At 42.9% G+C, this 13,302-nt stretch overlaps 1 protein-coding gene across 5 annotated transcripts in view; it reads right to left on the minus strand.

The window, feature by feature from the left end:
- The window catches only part of HERC2 (HECT and RLD domain containing E3 ubiquitin protein ligase 2), a 239,225-nt gene that overhangs the window by 25,651 nt on the left and 200,272 nt on the right, over nt 1–13,302 (minus strand). For all 5 annotated transcript variants that reach the window (XM_043894731.1, XM_043894732.1, XM_043894733.1 and 2 more), the window contains 8 exons: nt 12,730–12,861; nt 12,171–12,329; nt 11,969–12,087; nt 11,236–11,361; nt 10,658–10,813; nt 10,151–10,266; nt 9,852–10,050; nt 579–793 (listed from right to left, as the gene is read on the minus strand). In XM_043894731.1, the coding sequence (XP_043750666.1) occupies nt 579–793; nt 9,852–10,050; nt 10,151–10,266; nt 10,658–10,813; nt 11,236–11,361; nt 11,969–12,087; nt 12,171–12,329; nt 12,730–12,861 (1,222 nt within the window). The remainder of the gene's footprint in view (nt 1–578; nt 794–9,851; nt 10,051–10,150; nt 10,267–10,657; nt 10,814–11,235; nt 11,362–11,968; nt 12,088–12,170; nt 12,330–12,729; nt 12,862–13,302) is intronic.

Genomic DNA, 13,302 nt, shown 5'->3' on the forward strand with positions numbered 1-13,302 from the left:
GAGTGTCAGTGTTCACCTCTGGAGATCACTGAGCATACCTCACTGCCTGTTATTCAATGCCTTGAGGGCTGCTGTTTCATGTATCTTGTCTGGTGCTTTAGTTATTTCAGGTGCAAAGGTCCTGTGGCTCCAATTTGGCCTTTATTTCCCATTACTTTTTAAAAATTACTGAGTTTGGCTGTTTTGTGTAAAAAACTGTGTCATTTGTGTGTTCCTTTCCCCTCACTGACGTTTGCTCTGTATTTATAGGTTTAACATCTGCATGTTAACAAAATGCCAGCTATTAGTAGAGAACTAGGACCAGGGTAAGCAGCCTCAGGGGAAAGGACAAGATGAAGCTCCCCATACTTGGTAATCAGAAATCATAATTCAGATCTGATGCCCGAAACAGAGAGGTCATGTAGGCGAGCCTACATAATGTCACATGAATTATTTCTGCTAAGTAAGTCATTAAGCTTGAGTAGATTATTGCAGATGTTGCCCTGAAAAACAAGCTGCCAATACACTACACAAGCATTAACACAGGCAAAATCAGGAAAAAGAAGACACAACACTGGGAACGGCGCTTCACACAGTACCTTCTGTTGCCATGCCCCAGCTTCCCATCTTCTGCTTCACCCCAAGAGTAAACTTCTCCTTCTGAAGAGAGGGCAAGACAGTGTTTTCCTCCTGAGTTCACAGCTACTTTCTTAATGAACACATGCTGAATGGATTCAAGTAATGTCGGGGTGGACACTGATTCTGTCCCTCCAACTCCTAGTCTGCCGCCCGCACCATACCCAGTGGCATATAGCTACAAGATAAAATAATACAGACATCATAGTTTTATCTAAGGATCCCATAATTCAGAATTTAATAAATCAAAGCTCTAGGTATTTTTACCACAGAAAAATTAAATTTAAAATTAAGACTTTACTTTTGTTTTATAAGAACTCTAAAAATTAAAGAAAAAGTTACAATTAATAGAAACTCCAAATTCAGAAAATGTATTTTGAAAGCATGTCTTTTCCCTGGAAGTACTTCTATTTTTGTCTAGAATAGCAATTACAATACACACCAAGAAAAGCAAAAAAAAAATTAATTATCTACTATATGCAACCCCGGAGAAGGTAATGGCAACCCACTCCAGTATTCTTGCCGGGAGAATCCCATGGACAGAGGAGCCTGGCAGGCCATGGTCCATGGGGTCGCAGAGAGTAGGACACGACTGAAGTGACTAAGCACGCATGCACACACTATATGCAAATCCCAAATAACACCTACAGAAATACCCATAGGAAAAGTATACATATGTCTAATATTTCAGCAAAGCAGTATATAAATCACATAGAAGACTATACTATTTTTCTTTCATTCTAGGTGGGTAATTCATTTAGGATATAAAACATCTTTATCATAAAAAAAAAAATCAAGACTGCCGTTTCCCAATGCATGTCAAACACTCCTCCTATAACAATTTAAAGACTGTTTCGCATTGTTTCAGCTGGTCTGCATTGTTTCAGCTGGTCTGCTACACTGACACAACACGAAGGAAACTTGAAGGCCCAAAACAAGGAGTAAAACCAAGAATTCAGACAGATAAATGAGCCCAAAGTCAGTTTCCCCGGGAATGCTTTGAGGATCTCAAGTACACAGCGTGTCGGGGGTTAGGAGTCAAGCCCAAAGGGAGACTTTGTAAAAAGAAGAGGCTGAGAAGGGCTTCCTCTCACTCAGACTGAATGAGAACTAAGAAGAAAACAAAGAAAGCTGTCTTTCTCAACCTTAGGACGGAATGAAAGGGTGGAAAATCTCTCCTGAGAATTCATAACCACGAAAGCTGGTCACTGAGTTAGTTTTCAGTCTGAATTAATGCTACCTGTGGTCTATATCCTGCAGACTTCCCAGGTGGCTCAGACAGTAAAGCGTCTGCCTGCAGTGTGGGAGACCCAGGTTTGATCCCTGGGTGGGGAAGATCCCCTGGAGAAGGAAATGGCAACCCACTCCAGTATTCATTCTTGCCTGGAAAATCCCATGGGAGGAGCCTGGTAGGCTACAGTCCATGGGGTCGCAAAGAGTCGGGACACGACTGAGCCACTTCACTTCACTTCACTTCATGGTCTATATTCTGTAGCTAGAGAATTTAATTTACAATGGCTTTAGACATGTAGTACCCCAGGGTCATAAATTCTCTTTTGATCAGTGACTTCAAACCAGACCTCTAAAACCACAAACTTTAACCAGCAGAGACAGGAGAGAACACTATGTGAAAAAGCAAAAAAATGTGTTGGCTTCTCTTTTTCTCTTCCTTTAGATACTGCCTGATCCCTCAGTCTCATTTAGATATGCCTGATCCCTCAGTCTCTGCCTGGAACCTTTCATGGAGCTATTTCCAGGCAGTTTTCTATGCTTCAAAAAGCTGTCCCATCCTTTCAGAGTCCTACTTCTTGCAGATATTTAACTAAGATGTTAATAGATTCTATTTCTTCTCTCTTTTTCTCTCTCTCTATTTCTGGCTAATTCCTTGGAGCTCGGAGGCCCGCTGAGCTCACTTTCTTGCCCAGGCTTCTAAGCCCCTCTGAGAAGGCGCACTGTGCCTTCACCCACTGGAGAGGGCGCCCGGTGCCCACGTGCAGCAGCGCGAGCCCTGAGAACAGGACTCTATTGGCTTTCCGAGTAAACCAGGGGAGATCAGCCTCTTTCTCTCCCTTACTCTCGGGACCACCAGGTTCCGGTCCATTAAAGGACCAACAAGCGCTATCAGCCTCTTTCTCTCTCTTACTTTCTTATCGTTGACTCCGGACCACCAGGTTCCGGTCCATTAAAGGACCAACGATAGAGAAAACATGGGAGAGGCAATATTTGAAAAAATAATCTCTGAGAATTTACCAGAATGTTAAAAGACCAGTTCCTAGGAACCAGGAAGCCCACCCCTCATCCCGCACCACCTGGTAAAAAAACAATAAAAAAGGACAGGAAAAATAAAAAGAAATTGACACCTAAATATATCATAGTGAAAGTCTAAGTCACTAAAGAAACATTTTAGAAGCAGCTGTTATACAAAGAAAGGATTTATAACTTTCATTTGGGTAAAAATTAATCTGACTGCTGATATCCCCAGTCATGATCAATGACACTCATGATCAATGAGGGCCAAAAACCAGAAGAATAAAACTTTTAATAGACTGACTAAAAATAATGGTCAACTGAAAATTTTGTACTCTAGGACATGGCTTGGATTACTACCCACAAGCCAAATCAGGCCCACCACCTGTTTTTTATTAAAAAAAGAAAAGTTTTATTAGAGCACAGGCACACTCACTCATTTTCATATTCACCACAAGCTGCTTTCATAATTGCAACAGAGATCAGACTGTATGATTCCCATAGCCAAAAAATACTATGGCACCCTTCATAGAAAAAGTTTGCAACCCTTACCTAGAAAAAGGACAAAATTAAAATATTTTTAAAACAAACAACAAAACAATCAGGAGATTAACCAATAACAGACCCTCACTAAAAGAAACTGAAAATACATGTTTAAAGTATCAGTAGAAGGATTGACCACCTGACCTGCCTCTTGAGAAATCTGTATGCAGGTCAGGAGGCAACAGTGAGGAACTGGACATGGAACAACAGACTGGTTCCAAATAGGAAAAGGCTGTAGACTGTCACCCTGCTTATTTAACTTATATGCAGAGTACATCATGAGAAACTCTGGGCTGGAATAAAGATTGCCAGGAGAAATACCAATAACCTCAGATATGCAGATGACACCACCCTTATTATAAAGCGAAGAAGAACTAAAGAACCTCTTGAAAGTGAAAGAGGAGAGTGAAAAGGTTGGCTTAAAGCTCAACATTCAGAAAACTAAGATCATGGCATCTGGTCCCGTCACTTCATGGCAAATAGATAGGGAAACAGTGGAAACAGTAACAGACGTTATTTTGGGGGGCTCCAAAATCACTGTAGATGGTGATGCAGCCATGAAATTAAAAGATGCTTGCTCCTTGGAAGACAAGTTATGACCAACCTAGACAGTATATTAAAAAGCAGAGACATTACTTTGCCAACAAAGGTCCATCTAGTCAAGGCTATGGTTTTTCCAGTAGTCATGTATGGATGTGAGAGCTGGACTATAAAGAAAGCTGAGCACCAAAGAATTGATGCTTTAGAACTGTGGTGTTGGAGAAGACTCTTGAGAGTCCCTTGGACTGCAAGGAGATCCAACCAGTCCATCCTAAAGGAGATCAGTCCTGAATAGTCATTTGGAAGGACTGACACTGAAGCTGAAACTCCAATACTTTGGTCACCTGATGGAATGAAACGACTCATTTGAAAAGACCTTGATGCTGGGAAAGATTGAAGGCAGTTAGAGAAGGGGATGACAGAGGATGAGATGGTTGGATGGCATCACCGACTCAATGGACATGAAATTGAGTAAACACCGAGAGTTGGCGATGGAAGGAGGCCTGGCGTGCTGCAGTCCATGGGGTCACAAAGAGTCACACACAACTGAGCGACTGAACTGAACTGAGAAGGAAAATTATCCCAGAGAATCCAAGACATAAGAAATAACTGGTGAGAAAAGATGTGTATAACGTTTGGGTAAATCCAGAAAATATATGGTCTACATAAAAAAACAATAGTAACAATGCTTATCATTAGGGACACAGGTTAGGGCCAAAACACAGAATAACAAAGAATCAGCCTTTCTTATTTGGGAGGAGTACAGAAATACTGATTAACTTTAAATTTTAAATATGTTAAAACAACCAAAAAACAACTAAAAGACAGAACTGTCCAGAAAACAGAAAAAGAGAGCTACACTTCAACCCTTGATACTTCTGGGTAGCATGACCTTGATACTTCTGGCGCGTAGCCTCTGATTTGCTTCCCAGAGTCCCTGTTTGCAAGATTCCCACCCCTAGGTAATCCCTCCTTAGATGTGGGCTGGGCCCAATGACACTCTCCTAATGGACAGAATGTAGCAACAGGGATGACAGGTCACCTCTGCGTTAGCTTGCACAAGACTGTGACTTCTGTCTTGCTCTCAGACTCTCCCGCCTTGACGAAGCCAGCTGTCATGGGAGATGGCAAAGAGCTGAGGGCAATCTCAGCCAACAGGTCATGGCAAGCTGAGTAGCCCTGTAGCAACTGCAGCCTGCCCAGAGACTCCAGGTTGGAGGACCAAGCTAAGTTACCCAGACAGACTGTGAAATAATAAATGTGTATTGTTCTATGCAAACTGTGGTAAGTTAAACAGATAATATGGTATCATAACCTGACGTGGAATGGGTAAGACAGATATATTATGATGAGGTAAGACAGATATATTATGATGAGCACACTCATGACCCTGGGTCTCCCAAAAATTCCAAACACAAACCAATATGTGTGTCTGTGTGTACACATGTGTGTGTGTGTGTGTGTGTGTGTATATACACATATATATAAGTATTTATAAATATATAAATAAAACAGAACCTAACCAAGTAAGGTTTCTTCAATGAATGCAAGACTGTTTGATACAGGAAAAGCAATCAATCTAATTCACTATATTAATCTTTGGCCTCCTGATGCAAAGAGCTGACTCACTGGAAAAGACCCTGATGCTGGGAAAGATTGAGGGCAGGAGAAGGGGGTGACAGAGGATGAGATGGTTGGACAGCATCACCGATGTGAACATGAGTTTGAGCAAACTCTAGGAAATAGTGAAGGACAGGAATGCTGCAGTCCATGGAGTTGCAAAGAAGGATCCCATCACAGTGTTTCCTTTGCAGCCTAAATTAAGACAAAAAGAAGGTTCACCACCACCACCCCTGTTCAGTATTATACTGCAATTCCCACCCAGCCCAATTAGCTCCATTTCTCTGTAAAAGACAGGTGAACTGGAAAGGAACAAACAAAATTTATCTCAGAACATGAATTTATAAAGATGATACAAAACAGTTTGAGATACTAAGAAAGAAAAGAATATAATAAGGTCACTAGACATTTGGGCTTCTCTTTGCTTTAGGGCTTCCCTTGTGGCTCAGCTGGTAAAGAATCCGCCTACAATGCAGGAGACCTGGGTTCAATCCCTGGGTTGGGAAGATCCCCTGGAGGAGGGAACAGCCGCTCACTCCAGTACTCTGGCCTGGAGAATTCCATGGACTGTATGGGATTGCAAAGAGTTGGACACGACTGAGCAACTTTCACTTTCACTAGACATACAGTCAATATATAAATAACAACTATTTCCACGTATCAGTAGCAATTTTTTAAAAGACAGCATTACGGGAGAACTTCCAAGATGGTGATAGAATAAGATGGGGAAATCACCTTACTCTCCACAAATACATCAAAAATACATCTACATATGGAACAACTCCTAAAGAACACCTTCTGAATGCTGGCAGAAGACCCAGACTTTCAAAAAGGCGAGTCAATCTCCTTAGAATGAGGTAGGTCAAAAGATAAAGGCTAAAAAAAAGAGACACAGGATTTCAGGACGGGGACCTGAGCCCTGGGGAGAGAGCTGTAAAGGAGGAAAAGTTTCCACATACTTGGAAACCCCTCATGGAAGGGGAAGGGGGGAGCTTCAGAACCTGACAGGGGAGCACAACGGCGGGTGCTCGGAAGGCAAAATGGAGAGAAGTCACCACAGAGATAGCTGCCGAACATTACTTCCCAGGTGAGAAGCTGCTCACACTGCTGGCCTGGAACAAATGGGGGCTGAGTGCTGAGGCTCAAGCTTTGAATCTCAGGGAGATGTCCTGATTTGGCCAACTGTGAGAATACTCCGAGGAGGTTAGTAGGACACAGCTGAGCGAGTCCAGGGAAAAAACTGGGCATCCCGGAGAGACAAAATATCGTTGTCACTGGAACACTCCAACTCCTAACTCCATGCATTTGCAGACAGCGGTGTGTGCCCAGGTGGTGGCTGCCAAAACCAGCAAAACTGGTGGAAAGCCAGAGGCAGAATGTGACACGACTGCAGTTTATGTAAACATAAGTGACCAGACACTGCCAAAACCAGGGCAAGTGCCTGAGGCAGCAGACAGAAAGCCGCCACTGCAGTCCCAACCCCAGAGGTGGAAGCTGCCAACAGTGGTGAGCAGGCACAGGTTACTGCCCAAGCCATGCTGGGAGTCTAAGCAGCTTGGTTCTTCCTAGGGACCCACAAATTGAGGTATATTCCTCTGGGAGAGCACATGACCCGCCTTAGACTGTGACAACATCTGGCAAGTCTAACACCGCAGGCACTGCCCAGTACATCCTAATTGTGGCTGCCACATTCCACCCTCTCCACAGCCCAAGTGAACAAGTGAGCCCTAACAAGCCTTGGCCTTCTCCACCTCTTGCCTGGCTAAGGAACAAACACTGCAGGGTAGCCTATAAGCAGAGCTAATCAATCAAAATCACTAGAGTTGATCAGCAAATATAATAAAGTCATAAGTAAGTAAGTAAGTAAGTGAAGTCACTCAGTCATGTCCAACTCTTTGAGACCCCGTGGACTGTAGCCAACCAGGCTTCTCCGTCCATGGGATTCTCCAGGCAAGAATACTGGAGGGGGTTGCCATTTCCTTCTCCAGAATAAAGTCATAGGATATATCAATAAAATTAATACACAGAAATGCCTTGCATTCCTATACATTAACAGTGAAAAATCAGAAAGAGGCATTAAGGAAACAATCCCATTCACCACTGCAACAAAAAGAACAAAATACCTAGGAATAAACTGACTTAAAGACAAAAGACTTGTATGCAGAAAACTATAAGACACTGATGAAAGACATCAAAGACAACACAAAAAGATGGAGAGATAAACCATGTTCTTGGATTGGAAGAATCAATATCATGAAACTGACTATACTACTCAAAGCAGATTCAATGCAATCCCTACCAAACTACCAACGGTATCTGTCACAGAACTAGAACAAAAAATTTCACAATTTGTATGGAAACACAAAAGACCCCAAATAGACAAAGCAACCTTGAAAAAGAAAAAAAGAGCTATAAGAATCAACCTTCCTGACTTCCGACTATACTACAAAGCTATAGTCATCAAGATAGTATGGCTGGCACAAAAAAACAAAAATATAGACCAATGGAATAAGACAGAAAGTCCAGAGATAAACCCACGCACCTATGGGCACCTTATCTTTGACAAATGACACAAGCATACACAATGGAGAAAAGAGAGCCTCTTCAAAAAGTGGTGCTGGGAAAACTGGGCAGCTACACGTGAAAGAATGAAACTAGAACACCTCCTAAGACATACACAAAAATAAACTCAAAATGGATTAAAGGCCAGAAACTAGAAAGCCCCTAGAGGAAAACATAGGCAGCATACTCCTTGACATAAATCACATAAGATCCTCAATGACCCACCTCCTAGAATAATGGAAATAAAAACAAAATAAACAAGGAGGACCTAATTAAACTTGTAAGCTTTTGCAGATCAAAGGAAACTATAAACAAGGATAAAATAATTGCAATTATTTTCTCCCAACTCTCAGAACAGAAAAAAATAACTGCAATCCAAAATATACAAGTAGCTCATGCAGCTCAATATCAGAAAAACAAACAACCCAATAAAAAAATTGGTGGAAGATCTAAACAGACACTTCTCCAAAGACATACAGATGGCCAACAAACACATGAAAAGATGCTCAACATTGTTCATTATCAGAGAAATGCAAATCAAAACTACAATGAGTTATCACCTCACACCAGTCAGAATGGCGATCAGCAAGACATTTTACAAACAATAAATGCTGGAAAGGGTGTGGAGAAAAGGGAACCCTCTTGCACTGTTGGTGGGAATGTAAATAGATACAGCCACTATGGAAGACAGTATGGAGATTCCTTAAAAAACTAGTTTTATTCCAAACTACCATATAACCCAGCAATTCCACTACTAGACATATACCTGGAGAAAACCATAATTGAAGAAGACACATGTGTTCACTGCAGTACTATTTACAGTAGCTAGGACACGGAACCAACATAGATGTCACTCAACAGATGAATGGATAAAGAAGCTGTGGTACGTATACACAATGGATTATTACTCAGCTACAAAAAGAACATATTTGAGTCAGTTCTAATGAGGAGGATGAACCTAGAGCCTATTATACAGAGTGAAGTAAGTCAGAGAAAAACAAATATTGTATATTAACATATATATATGGAATCTAGAAAGACGGTGCTGATGAACCTATCTGCAGGGGAACAGTGGAGATGCAGACACAGAGAACAGACTTGTGGACACAGTGGGGGAAGGAGGGGGATGGATGAATTGAAACGGCAACACTGAAGCATATACAGCACCGTACGTAAAACAGACAGCCAGTGCAAATGGATGACACAGGGAGCTCAAACGCGGTGCGCTGTGACCATCTGGAGCAGTGGGACGCGGTGGGAGGTGGCAGGGAGGTCCAAGAAGGAGGGGACATACGTATACCTATGGATGATCATGTTGATGTACGGCACAAACTAACACAATAATATACAGCAATTACCCTCCAATTAAAAAAATTTTTAAAGACATTATGATAGCATAATGCCAGCATCATGACAGCAGACAAAAATGTAATACATACGTCAAATGGACTGATGCGCCAATAACTATAATATACCTTGTAAATCATACATACATACCTTGTAAAAAAAAGTAAAAAATTCTAAAGTCATAAAATACACTAAAGATTATACAGAAATACTACAGAATTTATGGCATACTGCTTTCGGAATGCCATAAATACTATTAATCTTGAAATAATGTTTCAGTACAGAATCCTTATACACACTATGATCCAAACTGCCCTCTAGCCACAGCTGTCTCTCAGTTTCGATGTCAGTATGACACAGAAAACACACCTTCTTACCTTCCCATCAGCTGTCACTGCAAAGAGCGTCTGCTCTCCTCCAATTAGCTGCACAGGTCTGAGAGCTGCAAGGGCTTCACATGGCGTAGGGACTTTAACTTTTGCACCTTCAATGCCCCCAAGCTGACCTCTATGATTATGACCCCATCCATAAATTGTTCCACTGCCACCAGCAGAAAGAGTCCAGTCATCTGGTCGCCTGTAACAGACATTAAGAAACAATTGACATGGGAAAGAACGCCATGTGAAGCACCATTTTCCCACAGACAATATTAACTCTTGTTTTGGCTATAGTCAACCTGTTCATCCACTGCACAAGCTGTTCATCTTGCTCTCTTCTAAAAATGCTGTGACTCTCATGGAGAACATCCATGTTTTCGCCATCCGCCATCAATTCACGAATTTTCTTAGCCACCTGGACAATATTATTATGAGATTATAAATCAAGCACTCATCTCTCAGGAATAAAATAAATAATACTAAGGCAAGAAGACAGGAGAGGAGGTCTTCCCAACCAAGAAAATGAGGGAATGCCAACATCAACATTGTGATTTTAGGGTAAAAAATCAAAACCGACATTATATTACATTGAAGATACTTTAAAATGCCTAGGCAGTATCATTATATCTTTACTAAAAATAAACTTTAACTGAAATTCAGTGTTATTCATTTTCAACTATGTGCTTCTTTTTTTAATGATATTCCTTGCCTTGCAGATGTTACCATCTCATAACACTGGCATCTCTTTACACTATAAAAGAAAACACTTTGCATCCCCAAAGAGGTTTCAAAATAAGGTACCATACCTCGTCGAGAAACAGACGGGGCAGTGATGTTCTCTTGTCCAGGGCCACAGCAACGCGGGAGGCCATGCAGTACCTCCGGAACCAAGCCCACTTGTGTGTTTCAGCACAGCAAGGGAGCGTGTCTAATTCCAGGTCACAAGCAAGAGCTACTAGTACCTGCAGCCACCAAAAATTAACAACACAGGGACACTCAGAGACACAGCTTACATTCTACTTCACCAGCACTGGATGCCAAAGACAGCCCCCATGCAGGCTCTCTGGAGGTCTTCCCTCAGAATTCCTCACTCCAGGATAACTGCCACAAGCCCAGCAAGGGGCGTGGCATCACCAATGATGTGGATTATTCCTACCCAGTTCCTAGTGATGCACCTGACAACAGGTAGTCAGATCAGACCACTGCTACAATACTTGCCACCTAAGTAAAAGCATCTGAAGGCACACTGTTATCAAAGCACCAGAGCTTAGGTCACGCAGACAATCTTCCAACTTCAACACCTCAGGGATGCCTGATATTTGATGCACTGTACTTGACAGCTCCCTGGGGTTCTCTCACCGCCTCAAAACAAGCCAAGTGTTACCTTAAAGAATGGGCTGTGCAGCAGCTGCTTGCCACCTCTCACAATAGGGTCTTCATATTCAAACTGCCTTTGCAAAGCTTCTGGGAGGCCTTTCACCAAAGCAGCAAGAGCACTGCCTGAAAAACTCTTTTAAGAAAACAACAGAATTATAGCCCATACTAGGAAACCAAATTCAGCAGAGTTGGGTTGAGTGTTTTGTTTCTGTGAGTCAAATGTTTAATTATACTGGTACTATTCTCCCCTAAAACAAGTGATTGATATTTATAAACGGGAAAAAATCTAAAAAGACATAATGAATACTGAAATTAAAAAGAGCATGAAAATTCACTGCAGAATGTTTGGTCTTAATTTCAGTATAACAAAAACAGTTCTCCCAGGGAACCAGAAAGCAATTTCTGCTTCACAAACCTCCACCTCCAGCATGGTTAAGATAAGCATTCTTTTAACAGTTAACTACTTCTTCCAGCAAAACAAAGGGGATGTGGTGAGTTTGACACATAAAGCCCAACAGACAATCCTATTCTCACAGCCATCTACATGGGGCTGTTTCTATAATCAAAGTCCAGCCTGCATTCAGTACAGCAGCAACATAAAGGAGTCTGAATGCAAGAACGGCTCTTAGTCCTATGTGAAATTTCCCAACTCTTCTGTGATTAAGAAGTTAAAATAATTAAAGCAACATTTTAGTCCCAAAGGGTCACACAACTAGAAACTATAATGTAATGTTTCATACCAGAGCTCTTGTTTCCCCATCATTATCTCCAAGTAGCCTATTTATGTTAATTGATTGTCCAAATTCAGTTGTAAGAAGCTTCCTCAGTCTTTGAAGGGCCCACATTCTGTGACTGGCAGCTGGAATGAGAAGACAGAAAAGTCAGAGGATGACCATCCTTCTCAAGAAGACAGACAGACCTGACAACAGAGGTGCCACTCACCCAAGGCACTCAGCTGCGCACATGCTGCCAGGGACGCGGCGAGGCGGGGGACGATGCTTCTGTTTGAGGCAAGGTTGAGCCGGAAGTCCAGCAAGCAAGTCACCAAGTCCATGGATGGGCACGAGAGGACACAGCGGTCAGAAAGAAGGTCTTTGGGGCCTGAAGAAAGGGAATTGTAACTGTCCCCTTGCTGGGCAGAGCAACAGCTACCCCACAAGGAGATTCAACCCACAGTGAGTGCTTCATCCACATGGATGTCATGGCTAGAGGGCTGCGGCCACTGTCGTGTCACTTACCCACGTTCCGTACACCGACATTTCACCTGAAAACTCACATGGCTGAAGAACTGCAACCAGCAACAGTTGGGAAACTTTGGGTGAAAACAGAGTGCTACACCCCAACAGCCAGACAACTGAAACAGCTCATTGCAGTTCTGAACCTTGATGTGGTGGGGCCTTGGCCAGTGCTGGGTCCCAACACAACAGAAGGTAGACTACAAAGCACCAAATGAAAATACATGTGTATTTCCCTTGCTTGGATCATCAAGCCCACTCCTCACCTGCAGCTGGCATGATGGGGTAGACTGTGAAGCGCCAGCCCCACCCATTCACAGACCCGTCACTGATGAATTTCCACTTCAACTCATCCCCTGGGATGCGCAGTTCGCTGGACCAGTCAGACCACTCCCGGCCTGGGGGACAAAAGCACACTGGTGGTAGGTTTACCCATCATCAGATCAACATCAACTTCCTTAGATACAAAGTCACTCACACCCCGCCTAAAAGACAGCTGGCTCCTCCAGCCCACTGCCCAGGTGCGTTCACACCAGGGCCGTCAGCTCACACTGCAGCAAGCAACTGGGAAGCAGAGGACAAGCAGGCACTGCCCCAACAGAAGGCACGCACACACAACCACAATGCCATGGGAGAGGCCCACAGAGCCAGCCCGTGCTCACTCCAGGGTCAGGGCCTGCAGGACTTTCTCTGAGAGGATCTGATGTAATGGTTATTACCCAGGCAGCCAAAGAGAAAGCCTCAGTCTTCCTCAAAGGGGAATCAAGTGTTCAAAGACACGGGGCCCCACTGAAGCACAGGGCAGTTCAGCACAGACGAGCCACCCCCCAGGGAGAGGA

This window comes from Cervus elaphus, chromosome 33 (assembly GCF_910594005.1).
Source record: "Cervus elaphus chromosome 33, mCerEla1.1, whole genome shotgun sequence".
Lineage (NCBI taxonomy): Eukaryota > Metazoa > Chordata > Mammalia > Artiodactyla > Cervidae > Cervus > Cervus elaphus.